Genomic DNA, 26061 nt, shown 5'->3' with positions numbered 1-26061 from the left:
CCCAGCAGCGCGCTGCCCCTGCTCTCCCTTCCCACCGATTCCCACCCTGTGAGGTTTGGGGTCCCCCAGACTCCCCGAAGGAATGCCTGGCTCAGGACGAGAGACGCTCCGGAGCAGTACCACCGGAGCCAAGCTGGTACAGACTGGCACCAGCCCTCATTCCGGATCAGTTCCCGGCTCGGGGCCGCGCCGCCGGCACCCCGCCAGCCGCTGCCTGCCTGCCCACCCTGCAGCTTCCCCCTGGATCCGTTCTGGCTGATTCAGCACAACGCCGTTGTTCGCCGCCAGGAGGTCCGGCTCCGGTCCGTGCCGCCGTGCCGGCAGCGCGCTGACCCGGCGCTAACGGCGGTGGGACCCAGACGAGCGCCACCGGCTCCTCCCCGTGCCACCGGCAGCAGCTGGGAGCTGCCGCGGCACCCGGGTGAGTCAGCCCCGGCGGCACGCGGGGAGCCGGGGCGAAGTCCTCGGGCAGGGAGGTGGTTAAGCGGCCCCGCTCCCGAGGATGTTCGGGAAGCGGCGGCCGCCTGCTGAGCGCACTGAAGTCCTTCCGACACGCTGCCCCTGCGCCGCGGGAGCTCGAGGCTCTCCTCCTCCGCCTGCCCCCGGGCCGCCAGCGCTGCCCCCTCCCCTGCGGCCCCCCCCGAGCCGCACAGCTCGCTGCTGGCGCTCCCACCGCTGTCCCAGCGCTGCTGGAGCTGAGGCCACGGGCTCGAGGCGGCAGCTTCAAAACGCTGGTGACGGAGGCGCTGGCAGAGCTCCCTGCCCCGGAGCCGAGCTCGCTGCCCCCGGCCGCGTCACCCGCAGGCGAGGCGCTGCCAGCTGGCGGCCGTGGGGCAGCTGAGGGCATCGCGGCCCCGGCGGGAAGTCAGGGCAGCCCTCGGGGAGCCTGGTCCCTCAGAGGGCGCTGAGGGTCCCTCCCTCCTGCTTGCACCTCGCATTTCAAGGCCAGAGATCCTGTTACAGTCACCTTTATCAGGCCATTTGTGATCTCCTCAAAGCACATAAGGTTTGCTCGGCAAGATCCTGCCGATACAGACATGCTGGCCCGTGCTAATGGCTCTTTATCAGCTCATCTCCTTCCAGCTCTCTCCTTACTACTGTAGCCAAGGACAGTGCCCCGTCACTGCCCTGTGCCGTGAGAGCCTGGCTGAGCAGAGCCCTTCCCTTCCTCTGCGCTTCCCCTGCAGCGTGCACGGCCGCGGGGCCGCACATCCATCCTGCCCCGAACCTGCAGGAAAAACCACAGCGCCGAGCACGAGGCCCACGGGGACCCAGCAGGGCCCTGCCCGCAGCATCCCTCGCCCTGACAAGGTGCTGGGGATGAGCCGGGGCCACATCAGGGCATCCATCGAGCCCTGCTGGGCCCTGGGGGCTGCTTTCTCTTCCCGTGTACCTTCCTGCTGTATCTTCCTGACACCTCGCTCACCGGCGTGTGGCCAGAGCACAGCCTTGGTGCGCAGAGCGCCTGGGTCCCCTTCCTTCCTCCAGCCTTGGCTAATAAAAGGCACCGTCCCCGCGTGACAGCGAGGGCTTTGCCGAGCCCGGCCGCTCCCCAGGATCTCGGGATCTGGCATTCGGTGAGCGGGGCTGGGCTGGCTCGGTTGCTTGGCGGTGCCCATGGTGCCAGCGCCGGGGGAGCAGGATCCGTCCTGCGGGGGAACGTGGCTGGCTGCCCTGCCGCCCCGGGGCTCCGCATGCTGCTGGCGGAGACACGCCTGCATGGGCACAGACGGGCCCCCACGGCGAGTCCCGGCCGTGCCACGCGTTGGCGGTGCCGCGCCACGGGGCACGGCAGCCCCCGGGGACGTCGCGCCAGCTCCCGGCCAGCCCATGGGGCACCGTCACGTTGTGCGTGGGCCACCGCCGGCTGGCACCTGGCCTCTGCCTCACCTTGGCTAAACCTCGGCGCAGGCAGGTCCCTCCCCTTGCCTGGCACGGCTCGCGGAGGAGGAGACAGGCGCCGGCCGCCCTCCTCCAGGAACAAGCAGCCGAGCCCAGCCCCGAGCCCAGCGGGTGCCGTGGGGGCCCCGCTCCGCAGCCCACCCGGGGCACGGCCACCTGCCCGCCGTGCCAGCCCCGTGCGCACAGGTAGGAGCCGACGTGGAGCCCCGGGGCGTGGAACCCCTCACCCTGGGAGTGGGCGTGGGTGGGTGGCACACAAGGAAGGGGCTGTGGGGACCCTGTGGAGAGGGGCTGGGTCCTCCCGCACCCACCGGGCGCTTCCCGGGGTGGGCACATGCCGGACTTCACCCAACGAGCCGTGTCCGTGGGGAGGGTGGGCACCCCCTGGGCCTGCGGGAACCCGGCACAGCCCCACTGCGGAGCCCTGCCGGTGCCTGTGCCATGGGGCATTCCCAGCTGGGGAAGGAAGCGGGGCCACAGCCTGGCCCCACAAACAGCCACACCAGCCGGTTCCCAGGGCGTCGGGCACCCGTCCCGCCGTGCTGTGCCGTGCCGCCCCGCTGCAAGCCACGGCAGGCGCATTCCCGCCGCGCCGAGCCGGGAGCCCCGGGGAACGCGGCGCTGCTGGCTTGCCGGCCCACGAGGCACCTTTTGTTCCCCACCGGGGCCGGGGCGTGCCCGGGCTGCCGACGCCTGGCCCGGCTTGGCCCCCACATCCCCGCTGGCGGGCGGGTGGCGAGGGCCTCCAGGCAGAAGGAATCGGCAGTGACATTCCCGTAGCCTGGAGACCGCCGTCCCTTTCAGCGGGCAGCGCATTTGAATAAGAATCGTGCGCGGGGCGGGGGGCCCGGAGAGCCGCCCGCTGCTTTCCCATCGCCTCTCTCGCCCGGGTTCATTTCTGCACACCCAGCCCGGGGGCAGCGGGCCCTCGCCTCCGGCCCCGCACGCCGCAGCAGGACCCAGGTACCGCCGGCCCGGGGGCTCGTGGGGCTCGGGGACCCCTTGCCGGCACGCGGCCCCGTGCTGCATCTCCCGCCGCGTTGGCGTGGCTTCGAGCGGGGCTGGCGCCGGGGCAGAGCATGGGCGTCCGGCTGGGCTCGGGCCCTGGCATCCCCTGGGCCCCCCGCCCCGGGCTGGCTCCCGCGCGGGGACAGGAAAGCTGTGTTTAGGCAGCGCCGGGGCCAGGCTTTGATCCAGCACTTGCGAGGTTGGAAACAGGCGGTAACGGGAGAGAAGAAAGCACAAAAGGCAACTCGAGCCTAAATTTAACAGCGGGACCCCGGCCAGCTGCAGGGATGTCCTTGCCCAGCCTGCTCTGGCGCTGCTGGCTCCCGTCCCCAGGTGTCCCTGGGACCCTCTGGGGACAGCAGTGCTGGAGACAGACACAGTGACAGGGACGGACGCTCCTGGGGGCTGTGGGAAGGGGCACGGCAGTGCCCGTGTGGGGTCTGCCTTCGGGGGGGTGCACCGCAGGGCCCCGTGGGGCTTGGGGTGCAGCCAGGGGTGGGGGTGGGTGCTGCCGAACCCCTGCTCCCCGCGGTGCGCAGCTGCACCGGAGTCGGGAGAGGCCTCGGCAGCTGTGCCCATGCTGCAGCGCCGTCCCCATGTCCCCACAGGCAGAGCCCGTGGCTGCCCATGGATGTCCTGGCGCTCGCTCTGCTCCTGGGTAAGCACCAGCCTCGCCGTGCCCCGCGCGTGGCTGCGCGCCCACCGTACCTGTGGCTCTGGTGGCCCCAGGACCCCCTCCGGGGCAGTGGCTGCGGGCAGCAGCGGCCGTGTCCATGCTCCCCGAGTCAGCGAGAGCCTGGGCGCTGCAAATCCCAGCCAGGAATCTGGGCTGTGCTGAGCCCCGCGGGATTAGCGAGCGCCTGACCTGGCTCCAAGCTCCCCCCTGCACCGCTCTGCGTGCCGGGGGCCCCATGCGAGCACCCGCGGCACACCCGCACCCTGCTCCGGGCCCCAGTGCCCCGCTCACCCGTGCTGCCTCCCCAGCCCCGCTCCCTGCCCCCCTGGTCACGAGGCCCCGGCGGCGCTGCCAGCACCTTTCCGGGTCACAGAGCTTGGTGCTGCATCAGTGGGTCGGGACGGGGGACGGGGCGGGACGGCATGCCTGGGGGTGGGGTGGGCGCAGGGGGTGCACAGGGGATGTGGGGTCCTGGCGCAGCCCCCCCAGCCCGTACCCCTGCCCTTTTTCAGCGGCGGTGCCAGCAGAGGGGGGCTGGGAAGAGCCCGACCCCTCCCAGGGCTGCGCCCGAGGCAGCTGCTACCCGGCCACCGGCAACCTGCTGGTGGGGCGAGCCCAGCGGCTGAGCGCCTCGTCCACCTGCGGGCTGCACGGCCCCCAGGAGTACTGCATTGTCAGCCACCTCCAGGTGAGCCTGCAGCCCACGGCATGGCACGGCGCGGCACGGCGCGGCACGGCACGGCACCGTGTGCCGGCGCAGCCCCTGGCCGCCCACCCCCCAGGGTGACGCTCCCGGCACAGGACTCTGAGAAATGCTTCACCTGCGACTCGCGGGACCCGTCCCTGCGCGAGAGCCACCGCATCGAGAACGTCATCTACCTGCACGGCCCCCACGGCGAGCGGAGCTGGTGGCAGTCGGAGAACGGTGAGGCCGGGGGGTGTCACCGTGTGGGGGTGCCTGCCCCAGCCTGGCTGTGACCGTCCGTCCCTGCAGGCGTGGAGCACGTCAGCATCCGCCTGGACCTGGAGGGCGAGTTCCACTTCACCCACCTCATCATGAAGTTCAAGGTAACGGGGACGCGGTGCGGCACGGCACGGTGCCAGGCGGCTGCGTGGTGCCTGCGGGCGCCCGTCCCAGCTGCGTGCCCCGCAGACCTTCCGCCCCGCCGCCATGCTGGTGGAGCGCTCGGCCGACCTGGGGCGCAGCTGGAAGGTGTACCGCTACTTCGCCTACAACTGCTCCAAGCTCTTCCCCGGCATCCCCAGCCAGCCCTCGGGGCACATCGACGAGGTGCTGTGTGACCAGCGCTACTCCGAGATCGAGCCCTCCAGCCACGGGGAGGTGCGTGGGGCCGCGGCGGTGCGGCGGGAGCGGGGCAGGGGGCGGCGCTGACCTGCTCCATCCCACCCCCAGGTCATCTTCAAGGTGCTGGACCCCTCCATCCCGGTGGCAGATCCCTACAGCCCCGACATCCAGGGTGCGTGGCGGAGGGGCGGGATGGGGGCTCTGGGGTGGCACGGCGGGCGCTGAGCCTGCCTCCTGCCCTGCCCAGACCTGCTGCGCGTCACCAACCTGCGGGTGAACCTCACCAAGCTGCACACGCTGGGGGACAACCTGCTGGACTCGCGGCGGGAGGTGCTGCACAAGTACTACTACGCCGTGGACGAGCTGGTGCTGCGCGGGAGCTGCTTCTGCCACGGCCACGCTGCCGAGTGTGCCCCCGCGCCTGGCGCCCCGCCGTCCGTCCCCGGCATGGTGAGGCACACTGGCACGGCGCGGCTCGACACGGCGCCCTGTGGGGCCTGGCGGCTGGGCTGAGACAGGTGTTCCCCCCCCCAGATCCACGGGCGCTGCGTCTGCAAGCACCACACGCAGGGCCTCAACTGCGAGCGCTGCGAGGACTTCTACCACGACCTGCCCTGGCGCCCGGCCGAGGGCTCCAGCACCAACGCCTGCCGCCGTGAGTGCCCCGCGCTGGTGCTGGCACCGCGGCACTCAGCCACCCTGTGCCCGTGGGCTGGGAATGGGGTCCTGTGCGCTGTCCTGGGGGGTTTGGGGGCCCTGCACGTCTGCTTGGGGGTTTTGGCACCCCATGTACAGTGGTTTGGGTTTGGGGACTGGGGGCGCCGCGTGCCGTGCTGCAGGGTGGAGGATTTGGGGGCTGGGGGTGCCGCGTGCCATGCCGTGGTGTCGTCCCCGCAGGGTGCGACTGCAACGAGCACTCGCGGCGCTGCCACTTCGACATGGCCGTGTTCCTGGCCACGGGGAACACCAGCGGGGCCGTGTGCGACGGCTGCCAGCACAACACCATGGGCCGCCGCTGCCACCTCTGCAAGCCCTTCTACTACCGGCACCCGCGCTCCGACATCCGCGCGCCCACCGCCTGCGCCCGTGAGTGCCCCCGGCCCCGCCACCCCCGGCCCCACACCCCCCGGTGCCGCCAGCCCCAGCTCCCGCGGTGTCCCCGCAGCGTGTGACTGCGACCCTGCGGGCTCGCTGGACGGGGGCGCCTGCGACGCGCACACGGACGTGGCGCTGGGCATGATCGCGGGGCAGTGCCGCTGCAAGGAGAACGTGGCCGGGCCCCGCTGCGACCGGTGCCGGCACGGAGCCTACGGCCTCAGCCAGGGAGACCCACAGGGCTGCCAGCGTGAGCTGGGACTGGGGGTGGGCAGGGGGCAGGGGGGTGGGGATGGGGGTGGAGGGGTTGGGATTGGGATTGAGGGGTGAGGATGGAGGGGTGGGGATGGAGGGGTTGGGATGGAGCGGTTGGGAGGGGGATGGAGAGGTGGGGATGGTGATGGAGGGATTGGGATGGAGGGATGGGGATGGAGGGATGAGGATGGAGGGGTTAGGATGGAGGGGTGGGGATGGGGATGAAGGGATTGGGATGAAGGGGTGGGGTTGGATAGGTGGGGTACCAAAGGGCATGGAACAATGAGGGAGGGCTGTGGGGCTGCCACTGAACACCTCTGGGAGCACTGGGGGGGTGTTGGGGGCTGTGGTGCTGTGTGCCAGCCCATCGTCTGTGTGTGCACGCGCGTGTGGCGGTCAGCGTGCCGGTGCGACCCGCGGGGCACGGTGGCGGGCAGCTCCCCCTGCGACCCCATCAGCGGGGACTGCTACTGCAAGCGCTTCGTGGCCGGGCGCTCCTGCAGCCAGTGCGTGGTGAGTGCCCCGGCCCCACGGCCCTGCCCCACGCACCCTGCTCTGGCATGACATCCCCCAGGGCCCGGCTGGCCCCACGCCTGCCCCACATCTCCCCCATCTCACTGCAGCCCGAGTTCTGGGGCCTCAGCTACGACGTGGGGGGCTGCCGGCCCTGCTCCTGCGACTTCGGGGGAGCCTACAGCAACCGGTGGGGTCCCACGGCGGGGCACAGGGACCGGGTGGGATGGGGACAGGGACGGGGATGGGGATGGGGTGGGGGGTCAGGCAGGGAGGGGGCGATGGGGACGCTGCTGGAGGGATGGGGACCGGGCTGGGGAGAGAAGGGGATGGAGGGAGGGGGTCTCCAACCCTGGAGATGGAGGGAGGGGCACAGGGAGGGAGGGGTGGGTGACAGCAGAGCCGGCCAGAAGGACGGACAGAGGGACAGGACGGTCACCCCAGGTGCTCCATGGAGGACGGGGCCTGCCCGTGCCGCCCCCACCTCATGGGCCGGCAGTGCGACCAGGTGCAGCCCGGCTTCTTCTGCGCCCCCCTCGACCACTACACCTACGAGGCCGAGCAAGCCACGGGACACGGGCCCGGCCACCCCCAGCTCCCGGTGAGTGTCCCCAGCTCGGGGTCATGCACAAGGACACCATGCACCATGCATGGCCGTCCCCATGCCCCATGCATGACCATCCCGTGCACGTCTGTCCCCATCCCTGCAGGGCGCCGTGCGTGCGGAGGTGCCCCAGGACTGCCCCCAGCACCGCCCCGGGGAGCCGGCGGGGCGGAAGGGACGCTCGCGGCCCCAGCGCAGCCCCTACCGTGCCCCCCAGCCCCGCGCACCCCTGCGCCGCAGCCGCCAGCAGCCCCCCAAGGTGAGCGCCGGGGGGAGGCAGGGGCGCGGCGGGGCGCAGCCGGGGGCCGGGGCTGAGCCGTGCCGGTGCCGTGCCCAGCCCGACGTGGAGCCGGTGCTGCGGGACGGGGCCGGGCGCATGGTGACCTGGACGGGTTTGGGGTTCGCCCGTGTGCGGGACGGGGCCGGGCTGACTTTCCACGTGGACGACGTGCCCTACCCCATGGAGTACGAGCTGCTGCTGCGCTACGAGCCCGAGGTGAGCGCGGCCGCGGGACGGCACCAGCACGCACCGCATGGCACGGCCAGTGCTGATGGGCTCTCGCCTCTCGCCACAGTCGGCCGAGGACTGGGAGGCCGTGGTGAGTGTCAGCTCCCGGGCGCTGCCCACCAGCCCCCGCTGCGGGAACCTGCTGCCCTCCGAGCAGATGTACCGGGAGAGCCTGCCCCACAGCCAGAGGTGGGGACGGGGACGGGGACGGGATGGGGACGGGTTGGGGATGGGGATGAGGATGGGGATGGGAGATAGATGGGGATGGGGATGGGGATGGATGGGGATGGGGATGGGGATGGGAGATAGATGGGGATGGGGATGGGGATGGGGATGGGGATGGGGATGGGGATGGGATGGGGATGGGGATGGGGATGGGGATGGGGATGGGGATGGGGATGGGGATGGGGATGGGATGGGGATGGGGATGGGAGATGGATGGGGATGGGGATGGGGATGGGGATGGGATGGGGATGGGGATGGGGATGGGGATGGGGATGGGGATGGGGATGGGGATGAGGATGGAGATTGGGATGGGATGGGATGGGATGGGATGGGATGGGATGGGATGGGATGGGATGGGATGGGATGGGGACAAGGACAGGAGAAGAATGGTGATGGGAGCAGCCCTTCCACATGCTCAGAGATGAGGGGATATTGATGGGGATGGGAATGGCCCTGCCACACACTCAAATACGAGGGATTGGGATGTGGATGGGATGGGAACAGGGGCAGTCCCACCACGTAGGCGAGGGGATGGGGATGAGGACAGGGACAGGAAGGTGGGCTGCCTCTGCACAGGTACGTGCTGCTGTCCCGGCCCTTCTGCTTCGAGCCCAGCACCCCGTACGAGGTGACCATGCGGCTGCAGCGGGCTGGCGTCACCCAGCGCCACCCCGGCGCCTTCATCCTCATCGACTCGGTAAAGGGGGGGACCATGCCTGGTGCTCAGCATGGGTGGGGAGATGGGCAGGGATGGGTGTTGGGATGGGATGGGATGGGATGGGATGGGATGGGATGGGATGGGATGGGATGGGATGGGATGGGATGGGATGGGATGGGATGGGATGGGATGGGAGGTGTTGGGGTTAGGGATGGGGATGGTAAAGGGGATAAGGATAGGAATACCCGGCCTGTGGGGAGTCCCCAAGCCCCCAGCCCCACCACTTTCCCCTCTGGCACCCCCCAGCTGGTGCTGCTGCCACGCGTGTCAGAGCTGCCGGGCTTCCACGGGGCGGCAGCCGACGCGGCGCAGCGGCGCGAGGAGCTGGAGCGGTACCGGTGCCTGGAGGCTTTCCGCATGGCCCCCCCGCACGCCCTGGCCGAAGCCTGCGCCCGCCTGGTGTGCAGCGTCTCAGCCCTGCTGCACGACGGCGCCCTGCGTGAGTGGGGCTGTGGGGACAGGGTGTGGGGGCACGGGTGGGCAGGTGGGTGACGATGGAGCCATGCCCAGTGCTGCGGGTCCGGATGGTGCCATGCCTGGTGCATGGGAGGGCAGGGGATGGTGGCAGCGTCTGTTGGGGTGTCCCCATCCCCAGCCGTGTCCCTGCCGCCCCACAGCCTGCCAGTGCGACCCGCAGGGCTCCCGCAGCAGCGTGTGCTGGGCACTGGCGGGGCAGTGCGAGTGCAAGCCCCACGTCCTCGGCCGCCGCTGCGATCGCTGCGCCCCCGGCAGCTACGGCTTCGGGCCCCTGGGATGCAGCCGTGAGTAGTGGGGTCTGACGGCATGCCAGGGGGGTCCCTCTGTCTGTCTGTCTGTCTGTCTGAGCCCCCTGTCGTACGTGGGGCTGCTCTGGCTGGCGGTCACCCTGACCCGAGCCGCGCCACCCCGTAGCCTGCGCCTGCTCCCCGGAGGGCTCCGTGTCCCAGCTGTGCGACGCGGGCAGCGGGCAGTGCCGCTGCCAGCCCGGCGCTGTGGGAAGGCAGTGCGACCAGTGCCAGCCGGGCCACTGGGGCTTCCCCGCCTGCCGGCCCTGCCACTGCAACGGGCACGCCGAGGACTGCGACCCCCGGACGGGCAGCTGCCTGCGCTGCCGCGACCACACCACCGGCCGGCACTGCGAGAGGTGGGCCTGCGTGGGGTGGGGTGGCACGGAGGGGATAATGGGATGGGAACGGATGGGATAAGGGATGGGATGGGATGGGATAATGGATTCGATGGGATGGGATGAGGGATGGGATAATGGATGGGATAATGGATGGGATGGGATAATGGATGGGATGGGATGGGATGGGATAATGGGATAGGATGGGATAATGGATGGGATGGGATGGGATGGGATAATGGATGGGATGGGATAGGATGGGATAATGGATGGGATGGGATGGGATGGGATGGGATAATGGGATGGGATGGGATGGGATAATGGATGGGATGGGATAATGGATGGGATGGGATGGGATGGGATAATGGGATAGGATGGGATAATGGATGGGATGGGATGGGATAATGGATGGGATGGGATGGGATGGGATAATGGGATGGGATGGGATGGGATGGGATGGGATAATGGATGGGATGGGATGGGATAATGGATGGGATGGGATGGGATGGGATGGGATGGGATGGGATAGGATGGGATAATGGATGGGATGGGATGGGATGGGATGGGATGGGATAATGAGATGGGATAATGGATGGGATGGGATAATGGGATGGGATGGGATAATGGATGGGATGGGATGGGATGGGATGGGGTGGGGTGGGATGGGATGGGATAGGATGGGATGGGATGGGGGGATGGGATGGGATAGGATGGGATAGGATGGGATAATGGATGGGATGGGATAATGGATGGGATGGGATGGGATGGGATGGGATAATGGATGGGATGGGATGGGATGGGATGGGATGGGATGGAATGGGGTGGGATGGGATGGGATGGGATGGGATAATGGATGGGATGCGATGGGGATGGGATGGGATGGGATGGGATGGAATGGGGTGGGATAATGGATGGGATAATGATAGGATAATGGATGGGATAATGGATGGGATAATGGATGGGATAATGGATGGGATGGGATAATGGACGGGACGGGACGGGACGGGACGGGATGGGATGGGATGGGATGGGATGGGATGGGATGGGATGGGATGGGATGGGATGAACCCCCCAGACTTCACTGTCACCCTTGCAGGTGCCAGGATGGTTACTACGGGGACCCAGTGCTGGGCTCGGGGCAGCAGTGCCGCCCCTGCCCCTGCCCCGGCTACCCCGGCACGCGGCACTACCACGGGAGCGCCTGCCACGCCGACGAGGAGACGCACCACATCGTGTGCCTCTGCGCGCCCGGATACGCTGGTGAGGGGCAGGCGGGCACCGTGCCGCGGGACCCCGGCACTGCGGCTGCAGGACCCCGGTGCCACCGCCCTTGTCCCCGCAGGGCCACGCTGCGACCGCTGCTCCCCTGGCTACTTCGGGGCGCCGGAGACGGAGGGGGGAGCGTGCCGGCCCTGCCAGTGCAACAACAACATCGACACCAGCGACCCGGGGGCCTGCGACCCCCGCACGGGGCAGTGCCGCCGCTGCCTGTACCACACCGCCGGGCCCCGCTGCGCCCAGTGCCAGCACGGCTACTTCGGCAATGCTCTGCAGCGCAGCTGCCGGCGTGAGCAGGGGACCAGGGACGCGTGGGGGGTTTGGGGTGATGTGAGGGGTTGGGGTGGGCATGGGACACGTGTGGGTCGTGCAGGGGATGGGGGACGTGGTGTTTTGGGGGGTTTCTGGGGGTTTGGGGTGGGGGTAAGGGGCCGAGCCCCCCTGCCTGCCCCTGCCTGCGTCCCACGCGTCCGCTCACCGCCTGCAGGCTGCAGCTGTGACCCGCGGGGGACGCTGGCCTCCTACTGCGCCACCGGTGCCTGCGACTGTGACCGTGCCACAGGGGCCTGCGCCTGCCGGCCCCACGTGGTGGGCAGGAGCTGTGACCGCTGTGCGCCCCACTTCTGGAGCCTGGGGGGAGTGGGGGGCTGCGAGCCCTGCGGCTGCCACCCCACCCGTGCCCTGCACCCCGCCTGCGATGCGGTGAGCCCCCCGGCACATGTCCTGTGTCCTCCAGGGCTGGGCGAGCAGGGGGCTGAGCACCCTACTTTTGCTGCAGGTGACAGGGCAGTGCCACTGCCGCCCCGGCTTTGGGGGCCGCGTCTGCTCCCAGTGCCAGGAGCATCACTGGGGGGACCCCGAGCAGCAGTGCCGAGGTGGGGCACGGCCCGGGGACCGGGTGTGCGGGGCTCTGGGGTGTCTGGGGATGTGGGGATGCTGGGGAAGGAGGGGGCTTGGGGATAGAGGGGTTGGGGACACAGGGTGATCCTGGGAACACAGGGCACCCTTGGGACACAGGGGGACCCTGGGTGGGCGGTGGGATTCTGGGGATGTGGGAGGTCATGGGGATATGGGGGATGCTGGGAATATGGGGACCCTGGGGACATGAGGGACCCTGGGGACACAGTGAGCTCATGGGGACATGGTAGGACCCAGGGGTTGGGGGTGACCCTGGAGCCCTAGTGGGATGCTGAGGACATGGTGGGACCCTGGAGCCATGGGTGACCCAGGGGACCCGGTGGCACTCTGGGGACACAGGGACCCCGGGGAGGCTGGGCTGTGACAGCCCCCATCCCCGCAGCCTGCGAGTGCGAGCCGCTGGGTGCTGAGAGCCCGCAGTGCGACCGAGCCAGCGGGCAGTGCCGGTGCCGGCCGGGCTTCGGGGGGCTGCGCTGCGACAGCTGCCAGCGGGGCTACCAGGCCGCCTTCCCCCGCTGCTCGCCCTGCCACTCCTGCTTTGGGCGCTGGGACAAGGCGCTGGGCAGCCTGCGGGACAGGCTGCGGCGCCTGGGGGCGCGGGCACGGGCACTGCGCGAGGGGGGGTCTGCGCCCCTGCTCAGCCCCCGCCTGCGGGCGCTGGAGGAGGCCCTGGGGCGTGCGGAGCGGCTGCTGGGCGAGGGGGGCAGCCCCGGCAGCCCCCTCCTGCAGGAGCTGGCCGGGCGGCTGGATGGCACCAGGCAAGTGCACCCTGAGGGCTGGGGGGGGAGTTTTGTCACCCAGAGGGGTTTGAGAGCTCTGTGCCCCCGCAGGACGGAGCTGGACGACTTCTGGAAGCAGCTGCAGGAGCTGGAGCAACACCTGGATCAGCTGGAGCAGGCAGACGTGCGGCACCGCGACCGGCTGGCAGGGCTGAGCCACGAGCTGGGGGGGCTCAACCGAACCGCCTCCCACCTCCAAGGTGTCCTCGGCACTGTGGCGGCGGCTGGGTTTGGGGGTAAGAGCATCCAGCGAGGGGCTTGGGGACGTGGGGCTGGCCATGCTCTGATGATGGGGACTCTGGGGATATGGGGCGTCCTAGGGACATGGGGAGATCCTGGGAATAGAGGGACTCTGGGGACGTGGGGGACTTTGGGGACATGGTGGGACTCTGAACATGGTGAGAGTGGGGCACAGGAGACTCTGGACAGTCAGGAGATTCTGGGGACACAGTGAGAGATAGGGACATGGGTGACATGGAGCCGTAGCAGGATGCTGGGGACGCGGTGGCACTCAGGGGACGTGGGGCACCCTCCACCCGCAGAGTCCTACCAGAGCATCGTGGCGGCGGCGCGGGACTCGCGGCAGGCAGAGGCGGTGGCCAACGGCACGGCGGGCGAGCTGAGCGGGGCGCGGGCCACGCGGCAGGCGGCCGAGCGGGTGCTGCGGCAGCGGGGCGATGCCTTCCGCCGCAGCATGGCCGCACAGCGGAAATCCCTGCGGGAGGCACAGAAACGGGTGTCGGGACTCAGCGTGGCCAGGATCAATGAGAAGGTGAGAGTGGGACACAGGGGGGGAAAGGACACAGGGGGGAGCCCCCCCTCAGCCAGGTGGCACACCCAGAGGGGGGTCTCTCCCCATGCGACGTGCTCTGCCCACCCCACCTCCCCGTTTTGCACCCCTGCAGATCTGCGGGGCGCCCGGGGACCGGAGCTGCGCAGAATCCTCCTGTGGAGGAGCCCTGTGCCGGGACAGCGCGGGGACACGGCGCTGCGGGGGCGCGGGGTGCATGGGGGCCCTGCCCGTGTCAGCTCGAGCCCTGAGCAGCGCCTGCAACGCCTCGCAGCAGCTGGAGGTGGCTCTGGGACAGCTGAGCGCTGTGGCACAGAAGGTAGGGGTGGTGTCCCTGCGCGCCCTCTGTGCGCTCGACGGGTCCCGTTGCCTGTTACACCCCCTCGCATGCCCCCTTCGTGTCCCCTCGCGTGTCCCCAGATGCAGGAGGTGCAGGACCTGGCGCGTGGCGCCCGCAGCCGAGCGGAGGAGGCGCTGGGGAGGTCACAAGCTGCCCGCAGCCGCACGGAGAAGGCGACGGCGCAGCTGCGGGACTTCATCCGGCGCATCAAGGCCTTCCTGGCAGGTAGGGCCAGCACCGGGTGGGCGCCGGGCACGGCGCGGGATGTTGTGCCTGCCCTGAACCCACCCCGCTCCGGTGTCCCCACAGAGGAGGGAGCGGACCCAGGCAGCATTGAGCTGGTGGCCCGGCACGTGCTGAACATCTCCCTGCCCAGCAGCCCCGGCCGGATCCAGGAGCTGCTGCAGGAGATTCAGGAGAGCATCGGGCAGCTGGACGGAGTGGACGCAGTGCTGAACAGCACCGCGCAGGGGCTGGCTGCAGCAAAAGAGCTGCTGGCACAGGGACAGGATGCCAGGTGAGTGGTGGGGACGTGCTGGCTGGGCAGGGGGCTGGGGGCTGCGACCCCGGCTCTGGCCAGGACTGGAGCTGCTGGTGTCACTGCAGGGAGCGAGCGGAGGGCGTGAGGGACGAGCTGGCGGGGACGCAGCGCGTGCTGCAGATGGCACAGGCGCAGGTGACGGTGGCAGGGAGTGCCCTGCAGAGCGCCAAGGACACCATCCGGGCCACCGAGAGCAGCGCCAGGGAGGTGAGGAGCAGCGGGGTGGTGGGAACGCTGGGGGATATTGGGGTCGGGGAACCTGGGCATGCTGGGGAGCAGGGTGGGCTTTGGGTGCACGGGGGGAATGGGGTCAGCGCTGTGGCACCTTGTGGGTAATGGGGTAGGTACATGGGGAGAGCAAGGCTGATGCCCGCAGGCACGGCAGCGGTAATGAGGCCGGTGCCACTGGTACCCTAGGGGCACGGGGTGATGCAGGGCTGGCATTTCGGGCACGGCGTCTCGCGGTGCCCACCAGCAGCCCATGCCCGTGCCTGCCCAGGCGGAGCGCAAGCTGCAGGCGCTGCAGGGGAAGGAGTCGCGGCTGCAGCGGCGGCTGCGGGAGCTGGCGCAGCGCGTCGCCGCCCTGCAGGAGCGGGGACAGGGCGCACGGCGCATGGCCCAGGAAGCCAAGGAAGGGGCGCAGCGTGCCACCGCCACCTCGGGGACGCTGAGCCAGGTGAGCCCCAGCCCTGCACCGGGCGGGTACGGGTGCGGGACGCTCAGCCTCACCGTGCCCCTGTGCTCCCAGGACCTGGAGCAGGTGACGCAGCGCTACGTGCTGCTGAAGGGCCGGGTGAGCGGGCTGGCCGGGGTGTCCGGCGGGGCCCTGCAGCGTGTGACGCAGCTGACGGCGGAGGCCCGGGACCTCCTGGACAAGGCCAACAGCAGCAAGAAGAAGCTGGAAGGTAAGGGGGCGACCCGGGGCGGGCAGTTCCCCATCACCCAGACCCCGCTCGGTGCCCACGTCCCCTTGCACGTGTCCCCTCGTGCTCCCCGCATCCCACCCGGCATACCCCAGGACGTGTCCCCGTGGGTGAGGGTGGCAGGGAGGGACGCGGGGGTGCCGCCCGCGCTGCGCCCACGCTGCCTGTCCCCGCAGAGCTGGAGCAGCACTTCGGGGCCAACGAGCAGGCGATGACGGCCAAGGCGACGCAGCTGCAGGCGCTGGAGCGGCAGGTCTCGGGGCTGCTGCAGGAGATCCAGGAGCGGGCCAACGCTTACGCCACCTGCTAGGGAGCTCCGCGGGGCCGTGCCGTGCCGTGCCGTGCCGTGCCGCCGTCCCGGCCCCACGCGGGACACGGCCCCACGCCGCGTGGAAAGAGCCCGCGGGCGTCTGTAGCGCGGCTGCACCTGCAAATAAAGCCCTGAGCCCCGGCTGCCCGCGTCCGGCCCCTCGCTGCCCCTCGGCCGCCCCCCCCCACGCCGCGGTCACGCGTGGCCGACCCCCCCGGCGCCCCCCGCCTCCGGCAGGGCGGGCACGGCCCCGGCCCGGCCCCGCGTGGGCCGCCCCTGCCGGGACCCGCCCCGCGCTGTCCGCGCAGCCCCGAGCGCTGCGCCCGCGGCCAACTTCGGAGAGGGGCGGCGGGACCCCGCGGGACCGACCCCCCCCCCCCGGCACCCCACGGACCCCCCCTCGGGTGCCACCTGCCCAGCTCCCCCCCCCCCCCCAGCGCTCCCCCCCCGCCGCCATGCGCGCCCCCGCCGCCTTCCTCCTCCTCCTCCTCCTCCTCCTCGCCCCGCTGGTGGCCGGTGAGTGCGCGCCCCCCGGCCCGGGACCCCTCGGGACCCCCCCCCCGGTGCTGGAGCGGGGCCCGGCGGCGGGCGGGGGTCCGGTCCCGGCGGGGCATTTCCGGGCGGTCGCGGAAGGGGCCCCGGCAGGGCTGCGCTCCCGGCCCGGGAGCGGCCGGGGGAAGGGGACGGGGAAGGGGGGGACCCGGCCTCAGCAGCCCCCTGCCCACGCAGGGCCCGGGGGAGCCGCCTCCGCCGCCGCCCCCGACGCCCCCCAGGGCTGCGCCCGAGGCAGCTGCTACCCGGCCACCGGGGACCTGCTGGTGGGGCGAGCCCCCCGCCTGAGCGCCTCGTCCACCTGCGGGCTGCGGCGACCCCAGCCCTACTGCATCGTCAGCCACCTCCAGGTGAGCGGCACGGGGACACGGGACAGGGGACGGGGTGGCTCGGGGTCGCCGCCAACCCCGTCCCGCCCCGCTCGCAGGAGGAGAAGAAGTGCTTCGTCTGCGACTCGCGGCGCCCCTACGACGCCCGCAGCAACGCCGACAGCCACCGCATCGAGAACGTGGTCACCACCTTCGCCCCCCGCCCCAAGAAAGCCTGGTGGCAGTCGGAGAACGGTGAGCGCCCGGCGGGGGCGGCGGGGCGTCCCTGGGGGGCTCCGCTTCCCGTCCTCCCACGCCGAGGAAGCCGTGACTCAGCCGGCGCGGACGCGCCCCTGCGCCACGGCCAGGCGGGGCGAGCCCCGGCTCCCGGGGTCCCCCGGGGTCCCGCAGTCACAGGTGCCACCCCCCTGCAGGCGTGGAGCACGTCAGCATCCAGCTGGACCTGGAGGCTGAGTTCCACTTCACCCACCTCATCATGACCTTCAAGGTGGGTGCCGGGGGGGGACGGGACGGGACGGGACGGGAAGGACCCCGCAGCCCGCGGGCGCCCGTCCCAGCTGCGTGCCCCGCAGACCTTCCGCCCCGCCGCCATGCTGGTGGAGCGCTCGGCCGACTTCGGGCGCAGCTGGAAGGCGTACCGCTACTTCGCCTACGACTGCGCCGCCGCCTTCCCCCACGTCCCCCGCGGGCCCCCGCGCCGCATCGACGACGTCATCTGCGAGTCCCGCTACTCTGACATCGAGCCCTCCACCGAGGGGGAGGTGAGGCCCCGGCGGTGCCGGGGGACGGTTCGGGGATCCTGCCAGCCCCTCACCGCCCTCTTTCGCCCCGCAGGTGATCTACCGCGTGCTGGACCCCGCCATCCCCATCCGCGACCCCTACAGCCCTGCCATCCAGGGTGAGTCGCCAGCCCCGGCTCCCGCCTGTCTGCTCTATTTTGGGTGCCGCTATTTTGGCTGCTCTCCCCTTGCCCTGAGCCCCGCGGCGGGCTGGGGGGTGGAGCCAGCCCACGGGGGCTGCAAGCTGGCCCTGGGGTGCCGGTGACAGTGTGACACTGCAGGGTGCCCAGCGAAGGGAGATGGGGGCGGCCATGCAGGTGCCCAGCCCAGCACCAAGCAGACGCACGGGACGGGGTTGGTAGCGGGCGGAGGAATCGGACCAGGCGCAGGACGCCGTGGGTTAATCATCCAGCCAGGGCTAAATTTAGGCTGGAAGCAAAAGGAGAGGAATCTGCAGGGCCGAGATGCTGGGAAGCTGCAGTCCCCGGGGAGCCGTCCTGCCCTGCTGGGACCCCGGCGCGTTGCGCACGGCGCGGCGACCGCGTGCACATGAGCCCCACGGCGCTCGGCCACGCGCAGCCCGGCGCGATGGCACGCAGGGGGCACGGGCAAGCAGAGCCGTGAGCAGCCCGGCCGCCCCGTGCCACCGCTGCCGCCTGTCCTGCCCAGACCTGCTGCGCGTCACCAACCTGCGGGTGAACCTCACCAAGCTGCACACGCTGGGGGACGACCTGCTGGACTCGCGGCGGGAGATCCGGGAGAAGTACTACTACGCGCTGTACGAGCTGGTGCTGCGCGGGAACTGCTTCTGCTACGGGCACGCCTCGGAGTGCGCCCCGCTCAGCGGGGCCCCCACCACCGCCGACGGCATGGTAAGTGAGCTGGCGGCCCTCGTGCCCTGCCGGAGCGGGGCGGATGCGGTGCCCGGTCCCGCAGCCCCTCACTGCGGTGTTCCGGCAGGTGCACGGGCGCTGCGTCTGCAAGCACCACACGCAGGGCCTCAACTGCGAGCGCTGCGAGGACTTCTACCACGACCTGCCCTGGCGCCCGGCCGAGGGCTCCAGCACCAACGCCTGCCGCCGTGAGTGCCCCGCGCTGGTGCTGGCACCGCGGCACTCAGCCACCCTGTGCCCGTGGGCTGGGAATGGGGTCCTGTGCGCTGTCCTGGGGGGTTTGGGGGCCCTGCACGTCTGCTTGGGGGTTTTGGCACCCCACGTACAGTGGTTTGGGTTTGGGGACTGGGGGCGCCGCGTGCCGTGCTGCAGGGTGGAGGATTTGGGGGCTGGGGGTGCCGCGTGCCATGCCGTGGTGTCGTCCCCGCAGGGTGCGACTGCAACGAGCACTCGCGGCGCTGCCACTTCGACATGGCCGTGTTCCTGGCCACGGGGAACACCAGCGGGGCCGTGTGCGACGGCTGCCAGCACAACACCATGGGCCGCCGCTGCCACCTCTGCAAGCCCTTCTACTACAAGGACCCCAGCAAGGACCTGCGGGACCCCGCCGTGTGCCGAGGTTGGAGCCAGGTTGCGGGGAGGGACCAGGGGTGCACGGGGTGGGACAAGGCTGCACCTGGTCCCGGTGTCACGGGCGTGTGGGGCCGACACGAGGGGTCCGGGTGCTGACCCTGCCTGTGCCCCAGCCTGCGACTGCGACCCCGAGGGCTCCCTGGACGGGGGGCTGTGCGACGGCGCCGACGACCCGGCCCGGGGGCTGATCGCGGGGCAGTGCCGCTGCAAGGAGCACGTGCAGGGCCCCCGCTGCGACCGCTGCAAACCCGGCTTCTTCGGGCTCAGCGCTGCCAACCCGCAGGGCTGCCAGCGTACGTACCGCCACCGGGGCGGGGGTTGGCCCCAGGGGCACGGGGGGGGCACCCGCTGGTGTTGAGCGCGTGGCTCGGCCCTGCGGGGTGCCACGGGGTCCCTGCGCAGGGTGCCGGTGTGACCCCCGCGGCACGGTGGCGGAGGGCGGTCGGTGCGATCCCATCAGCGGTGACTGCCTCTGCAAGCGGCTGGTGACCGGGCGCAACTGCGACCAGTGCCTGGTGAGTGGGGCCGTGGCAGGAGCCGTGCATGGAGCTCGGAGCTGTGCCAGGGGCCATGCACGGTGCTCGGGGCCATGCCAGGGGCTGGGCACAGTGCTCAGGGCCGTGGCACCGCGGCCGGCCGCTCCCTGACGCCCTCGCTCTCCGCAGCCCGAGCACTGGGCTCTCAGCCACGATCTCCAGGGCTGCCGGCCCTGCGACTGCGACGTGGGAGGTGCTCGTGACAACCTGTGAGTTTTATCACGGCTGAGGGTGCGAGGGGTGTCCCGGCCAGCCCTGGGGGGCTGACGGTGCTGCCGGGGTGCCAGGTGTGCCATGGAGACGGGGCAGTGCCGGTGTCGCAGCCACGTGGTGGGCCGGCAGTGCGGGCAAGTGGAGCCTGGCTTCTACCACATCAACCTGGACCACTACACCTATGAGGCTGAGGATGCCCGGCTGCACCAGGTGAGGGGCAAAGCTGTCCCTGGTGGGGACGTGGGCTGAGCAGGGCACCAGGAGGGACATTTGCAGGGTCCCCAAGCCAGCAGACGCTGCTTGGCCCCATTGCCCCGTCAGGCAGCAGCCGGGCTGCGCAGTGCCTGCGAGCCAAGGAGATTTTGGGGTCCCACCTCACGATGTCCATTAACCCCAGGGCTCAGTGGTGGAGCGTGAGCCTCCCGCAGGCCGCCCGGCTTCGTGGACAGGGACAGGCTTTGCCCGCGTGCAGGAGGGCAGCTGGCTGGAGTTCCACGTGAGCGATGTGCCCTTCTCCATGGAGTACGACGTGGTCATCCGCTACGAGCCCCAGGTGAGCCCTAGCCGCTGCATGTCCAAACGAGCGGCTGTGGGGCTTTCGGTGCAGCGATTTCTGTCCCGTTCTTTGCCTGCAGCACCCGGAGCCCTGGAAGGAGGTGTGGGTGAGGGTGCTGCGCCCCAGCCCTGTCTCCGCCAGCAGCCCGTGTGGGAACACCATCCCGGCTGACGACCAGCTCTCCACCAGCCTCCCGTCCGGCGCCAGGTGAGCGTCCCACCAGGGCTGCGCTGAGCCGGGGCTGGCAGGAGGCACCCAGCTGCCCGGGCTTTGCTTTGCCCCCCCAGGTACGTGATGCTGCCCCAGCCCATCTGCCTGGAGCGGGGCGTCTCCTACACCCTGCGCCTGGAGCTGGGCTGTGCCACAGCTCGGCAGGACTCCACCGCGAGCGTGCTCATCGATTCGGTGAGTGGGTCCGGGATGGGGCACAGCACCCTTCGGGGGCATGGGGATGCCGTGCAGGGTGCCGCAAAGGATGCAGCATTAGGGGATGTGAGGAGAGACAAGGTGACATCCCGCTGCCCCCCCCCCAGCTGGTGCTCCTGCCCCGTTACTCCTCCCTGGAGATGTTCATCGCAGGCGACCCCGGCGCCATGGGACGCCGGGAGACCTTCGAGCGGTACCGCTGTGCTCAGCACTTCCACGCCGTGGGGCAGGCTCCCGTGGCCGAGCCCTGCTCCAGCCTCCTGCACAGCCTCTCGGCCATCCTGCACGACGGGGCGCTGCGTGAGTACGGCCCCGCTCGCCCCGCGGCCCGCTGCAGTGGCCACCACTCACCGGCTCTGTGCCCGCAGCCTGCCTCTGCGACCCCCAGGGCTCGCTCAGCGCCGAGTGCCGGCCCCAGGGCGGGCAGTGCCACTGCAAGCCCAACGTCGTGGGACGGCGCTGCCACCGCTGCTCCCCGGGCACCTTCGGCTTCGGGCCCGGCGGGTGCCGAGGTGAGTGCCTGGGGCCGTGCCCTGAGCTGAGCCTGGGTGCTCCGGAGCAGGGGGTGCGGGGAGGGGGCTCCCTGCCTGCCGGCTTCCACGGCCTGGGGGCAGACTCTCGGGTGCCTTCCAGCCTGCCAGTGCAGCAGCGAGGGCTCGGTGAGCACCGTGTGCGACAGCACCACAGGGCAGTGTCCCTGCCGCGAGGGTGCCCACGGCTCGCGCTGCGACCGCTGCCAGCCGGGCCACTGGGGCTTCCCCGCCTGCCGGCCCTGCCAGTGCAACGGGCATGCCGAGGACTGCGACCCCTGGACGGGCAGCTGCCTGCGCTGCCGCGACCACACGGACGGCGAGAGGTGCCAGAGGTAAGCAGGATATGTGCTTGGACCGGGGCTGGGTGCTGCAGGCAGCCCCGGCCCCTGCTGACCACCCGCCCCCAGGTGTGCCGACGGGCACTTCGGGAACCCGGCGCTGGGCTCCGGCCAGCACTGCCGGCCCTGCCCTTGCCCCGAGGGGCCCGGCAGCCCCCGGCACTTCGCCGCCTCCTGCTACCAGGATGGGCGCTCCCGGCAGGTTGTCTGCCACTGCAGCCCTGGGTACACAGGTGGGTGCCCGCCGCGGCACGCTCGGTGTCCCCGTCACCGTCCCCAGGCAGTGCCCAACGCTCTGTGCCCGCAGGTCCCCGCTGCGACGAGTGCGCGCCCGGGTACTACGGGGACCCGCTACAGCCCGGGGGGCGCTGCCTGCCCTGCCAGTGCCACGATAACATCGACATGACAGATCCGGAGGCGTGCGACCGACGCACGGGACGCTGCCTGCGCTGCCTCTACAACACGGCAGGGCCCCACTGCGCCGAGTGCCAGCCCGGCTTCTATGGGGATGCCGCGCGGCACAGCTGCAGGCGTGAGCACACACAGCCGTGCTGAGCCCGGCCCATCCCGTCTCCTTTGCCCAGCCCCAGCACTGCTGTCCCATCCCCACCCTTGTCCCCATCCTCACCTCGTGCCCATTCCCATCCCCGTTGCCGCCCATCGCCACTCTCACTGCCTCCTTGACTCCGTCCCCATTTTGTCCTCATCCCATCCCCGTCCAACTTGTCTCCATCCTGCCCCGTCCCATCCCGCCCCATCCCCGTCTCCTCCCCCTTCTCTTCCTATCCCCATCCCTGTCCCCACTCTGCTTCCCTCTGGCTCCAGGTTGCTCCTGCAACGCGCTGGGCACCGACCCCAGCACCTGCGGGCCGCAGCACTGCCAGTGCGACAGGCAGAGCGGGCAGTGCCGCTGCCTGCCCCACGTCGAGGGCCAGGCCTGCGACCGCTGCAGCCCCAACTTCTGGAACCTGGGCAGCGGGCAGGGCTGCGAGCCCTGCGCCTGCCACCCTCAGCACGCCCTGTCACCCGCCTGCAACCAGGTGAGACGCCCCAGGGACGGGGACTTGGAGGGACGGGGTGGGGATGGGGGTGCCAGCCTCGGCCGCGCCGTGTCTTGCAGTTCACGGGGCAGTGCTCGTGCCGGCCGGGCTTCGGGGGCCGGACCTGCGCCGACTGCCAGGAGCAACACTGGGGTGACCCGCGGCTGCAGTGCCGAGGTGAGAGCCGGGGCAGGCAGGGGGGCTGCACCGTGCCTCGCGGCACCCTGACCCCCCCTCTCCCCGCAGCCTGCGACTGTGACCCCCGCGGCATCGCCAGCGCCCAGTGCCACCGCGGCAGCGGGCACTGCGACTGCCGGCCCGGCGTCTCGGGCGTCCGCTGCGACCAGTGCGCCCGGGGCTTTGCCGGCACCTTCCCCGCCTGCGAGCCCTGTCACCCCTGCTTCGGGGACTGGGACCGGGTGGTGCAGGACCTGGCTGCCCGCACCCGAGCGCTGGCGCAGCGGGTCAGCCTCCTGCAGCACACCGGAGCCGCTGGCGCCTTCGAGGGCACCTTCCGTCGGCTGGAGGAGAGCCTGGCCACCGTGCACGCCGTGGTGGCTGCCCGCAACGCCACCGCTGCTACCGCCGCTTACCTGACGCACGCCACGGAGGAGCTGCGGTGAGCACCCGGTGCGGGGCACGGCTCCCCGGGCATCCTAGATGGCGGGGTTGTCACCTCCTTCCCTTGCAGGCGGCAGATTGGGGGGGCCACGGAGAGGCTGACACGGCTGGAGGGGGAGCTGACAGTGGCGCAGGACGCCAACTTCAAAGCCAGCCACGTTCTGGGCACCGTGGACCGGGGCGCTCGTGTCCTCAACCACAGCCTTCAGGAGCTGGGGCAGCGGCTGCACGCTCTCAAGACTTCCAATTTCCTCGGTGAGCCACACCGGGGGTCCCGTGCTGGGATGCCAGGGTGGTGGACAGGGGATTCACGCTGCCTCCACCTCCCTCAGGTGCCTTCGACAGCATCCGTCAGTCTCACAGGGAGTCGCAGGAGGCCGAGCAACGCGCGGATGCCTCCACCCGCGCCGTGCCCAGCCCCGTCAGCGCCTCGGCAGCCATGCGGCGCCGCACCGAGCAGCTCCTGGCCAGCCGGCGCGACAATTTCAACCGGCAGAACGCGGCCAACCGGCGGGCGCTGACAGACCTGGCGGCGAGGGCACGAGAGCTGAGCTTGCACCCCCTCAACGAGAAGGTGGGACGTGGGGACAGGAGTCGGGCACAGCAGCGGCTGGGGACGGCTCGAGCCCGCCTGCCTTTCACAGGTGTGCGGTGCCGCAGGCGACGTGCCCTGCTCCGAGAGCCCCTGCGGGGGAGCCGGGTGCCGGGACGAGGACGGGACACGGCGCTGCGGGGGGCTGAGCTGCGGCGGAGCTGTCTCCAAGGCTGACAGCGCGCTGGACCGAGCACGGCACGCCCAGGAGGAGCTGCGGCGGGCGGCCGGCGAGGTGGCCCAGCTCTCCCACAGGGTGCGTGCCGCGAGGGTGTGGGTGGGAGCAGGGTGGCCGTGTGTGCTGGTGCTGAGGGTCTCTGCCCCTGCCCAGGTGGCTGAGGCCAAGGGGAAGGCGGATGAAGCCCGGCAGCGAGCACAGGCAGCCCTGGACAAGGCGAACCAGACCAGGGCCCGCGTGGAGCTCTCCAACAAGGAGCTGCGGGAGCTCATCAGCCACGTCAAGGCCTTCCTGAGCCGTGAGTGCCGGTGTGCTGTGGGGATGGCTGCCCCTGCCCAGCTCTCAGTGGCTCTGCACTGCACCTCCTGCCCCACGCCCCTGCTCCATGGCTCTAACCATGGCTGCCCTCCGCCACCACCCCGCTGTTCCCTCTACCCTGGGGCACCGCGTGGCGCGGCAGGCACAGGGGTGACACTGATGGCTCCCCCCCACAGAGGAGGGGGCTGACCCCGAGAGCATCGAGGTGGTGGCCAGCCGGGTGCTGGAGCTGTCGCTGCCTGCTTCGCCGGCCCAGATCCACCGCCTGGCTGAGGAGATCAAGGCGCGGGTGCGCAGCCTCGCCAGCGTGGACGCCATCCTGGAGCAGACGGCTGGCGACGTGCGCCAGGCCGGGCAGCTGCTGCAGGACGCCCAGAGGGCCAGGTGAGTGTGGTGACATGGGGACATGGCCCAAATTGGACCCAAACTGGGCTGGCGCTGAGGCTGTGCCGCCCCGGCTGCAGGTTGCGGGCGGAGGGCGTGCGGGGTACAGCCGAGGCGGTGCAGCAGGCGCTGGAGGACGCGCAGCGAGCCCAGGGCACGGCCGAGGAGGTGCTGCGCAGCGCCGCAGCCGACATCCAGCACAGCGAGAGCACCATTGGCACGGTAAGGGCACTCCCCGCTGCCCTCGGTCCCTGGCACCCCAAAAGCCCATCCCTACTTGGGGACACCCCGACACTGCCCATCCCCAGATGCAGGCGCAGGCGGCAGGCGTGGAGCAGCAGCTGGCCGCCGCCATGGAGCGGGTCGGTCTCCTGGAGGGACAGACAGACGCCCTGAAGGTGAAGCGTGCCAACAACAGCCTGGCGGCCACGCGTGCCCAAGAGGCAGCCAGCGTTGCCCGGGACCGTGCCGGCGAGGCCAAGCAGGTGCTTGAGGGGCCGCTGCGGGACCGGTACCGGGCGGCGCAGGAGCTGGTGCAGCACCGGGCGCAGGGCGCGCGGCAGGCGGGCGACCGAGCGCAGCAGCTGCGTGAGGAGGCCGCAGGGCTGCTGGAGGACGCCCAGGGCAAGCTGAGGAAGCTGCAAGGTGAGGCTGGGGAGGGCGGCTGGGCTGGGAGAGATGTGGCGAGGGGCTTTTGTCACTCGTCCCCCCCCTTCTGTGTCCCCCGCAGTGCTGGAGAAGAAGTACGAGCAGAATGAGGTGGTGCTGGACGCCAAGGCGGCCCAGCTGGGCGAGCTGGAGGCCAGGATGAGGGAGGTGTTGGCCACCATCAACCAGCAGGTCCAGATCTACAACACCTGCCAGTGATGGATGCCCTGCCACCCACAGCCCTCTGCTGCCCCTGCCGTGGGCACCCCACGTGTGAATAAAGCTACTGAGCAAGAGTCCCTCGCGCCCTGTTGTGGCTTCCTTCCACACCTTGGTGGCCTCATCACCCCTAGGTTGGGTGCCACCATGGGGCCAGGGCTGGACAGGTGGGGCCAAGGGTGGACAGGTAGGGCTGCTGTGGGCACGGGTGACAGGGAGGGGACAGGTGACGCAGTGGGACTGGGGCTTGGCTGAGGGGCTGTGGATGGCGGGTCTGGTGTGGGGGACAGGTGACAGGCGGGGAAGGTGGCACACTGGGTGTGAGGGCTGGGGGGAGCCTGGGGACAGGGCAGGACTGGTGACACTGGGGGGCAGGGCAGGTGGCAGCGGGGGACATGGCAGGGCTGGTGACACTCGGGGACAGGGCAGGGCTGGTGATACTGAGGGACAGGGCTGGTGACACTGGGGGACAGAGCAGGGCT

General features: G+C 70.9%; 2 protein-coding genes across 3 annotated transcripts; both read left to right on the top strand.

Annotated features, from left to right (window-relative positions):
- Window positions 1-1967: 1967 nt before the first annotated feature.
- Window positions 1968-15934, top strand: LOC125181834 (laminin subunit beta-2-like). 2 transcript variants are annotated; one of them, XM_067003408.1, is made up of 35 exons: window positions 1968-2088; window positions 3519-3568; window positions 4099-4274; window positions 4388-4511; window positions 4581-4654; window positions 4740-4928; window positions 5001-5064; window positions 5140-5342; window positions 5427-5547; window positions 5790-5978; window positions 6058-6237; window positions 6643-6755; window positions 6866-6945; window positions 7200-7356; window positions 7466-7618; window positions 7697-7855; window positions 7935-8056; window positions 8669-8789; window positions 9057-9249; window positions 9428-9571; window positions 9702-9933; window positions 11009-11172; window positions 11255-11479; window positions 11678-11892; window positions 11969-12065; window positions 12491-12866; window positions 12939-13123; window positions 13430-13659; window positions 13793-13996; window positions 14098-14242; window positions 14327-14534; window positions 14624-14765; window positions 15058-15234; window positions 15307-15463; window positions 15658-15934. In XM_067003408.1, exons 2-35 carry the CDS (start codon window positions 3538-3540, stop codon window positions 15789-15791), a joined length of 5484 nt encoding a protein of 1827 aa, XP_066859509.1. In that variant the 5' UTR covers window positions 1968-2088; window positions 3519-3537; the 3' UTR covers window positions 15792-15934. The 2 variants fall into 2 exon arrangements, with proteins under 2 accessions (XP_066859509.1, XP_066859510.1); XM_067003409.1 differs by lacking the exon at window positions 1968-2088 and adding an exon at window positions 2234-2865.
- A 224-nt stretch (window positions 15935-16158) lies between these two features.
- Window positions 16159-25656, top strand: LAMB2 (laminin subunit beta 2). Its single transcript, XM_067003410.1, has 32 exons — window positions 16159-16307; window positions 16521-16693; window positions 16771-16906; window positions 17086-17159; window positions 17245-17433; window positions 17507-17570; window positions 18121-18323; window positions 18412-18532; window positions 18775-18963; window positions 19091-19270; window positions 19380-19492; window positions 19643-19722; window positions 19801-19936; window positions 20124-20279; window positions 20362-20489; window positions 20570-20687; window positions 20816-21008; window positions 21077-21220; window positions 21342-21573; window positions 21649-21812; window positions 21887-22111; window positions 22405-22619; window positions 22700-22796; window positions 22866-23238; window positions 23311-23495; window positions 23573-23814; window positions 23885-24088; window positions 24164-24308; window positions 24505-24712; window positions 24793-24934; window positions 25021-25357; window positions 25443-25656. The coding sequence occupies exons 1-32, from the start codon at window positions 16247-16249 to the stop codon at window positions 25577-25579; spliced, it is 5364 nt and encodes a 1787-aa protein (XP_066859511.1). The 5' UTR covers window positions 16159-16246; the 3' UTR covers window positions 25580-25656.
- Window positions 25657-26061: the final 405 nt, after the last annotated feature.

The sequence above is a fragment of the Anser cygnoides genome, chromosome 10 (genome assembly GCF_040182565.1).
Source record: "Anser cygnoides isolate HZ-2024a breed goose chromosome 10, Taihu_goose_T2T_genome, whole genome shotgun sequence".
Classification (NCBI taxonomy): Eukaryota; Metazoa; Chordata; class Aves; order Anseriformes; family Anatidae; genus Anser; species Anser cygnoides.
Note: the sequence above shows the minus strand (reverse complement) of the source record. Positions and strands in the feature narration are given on the sequence as shown.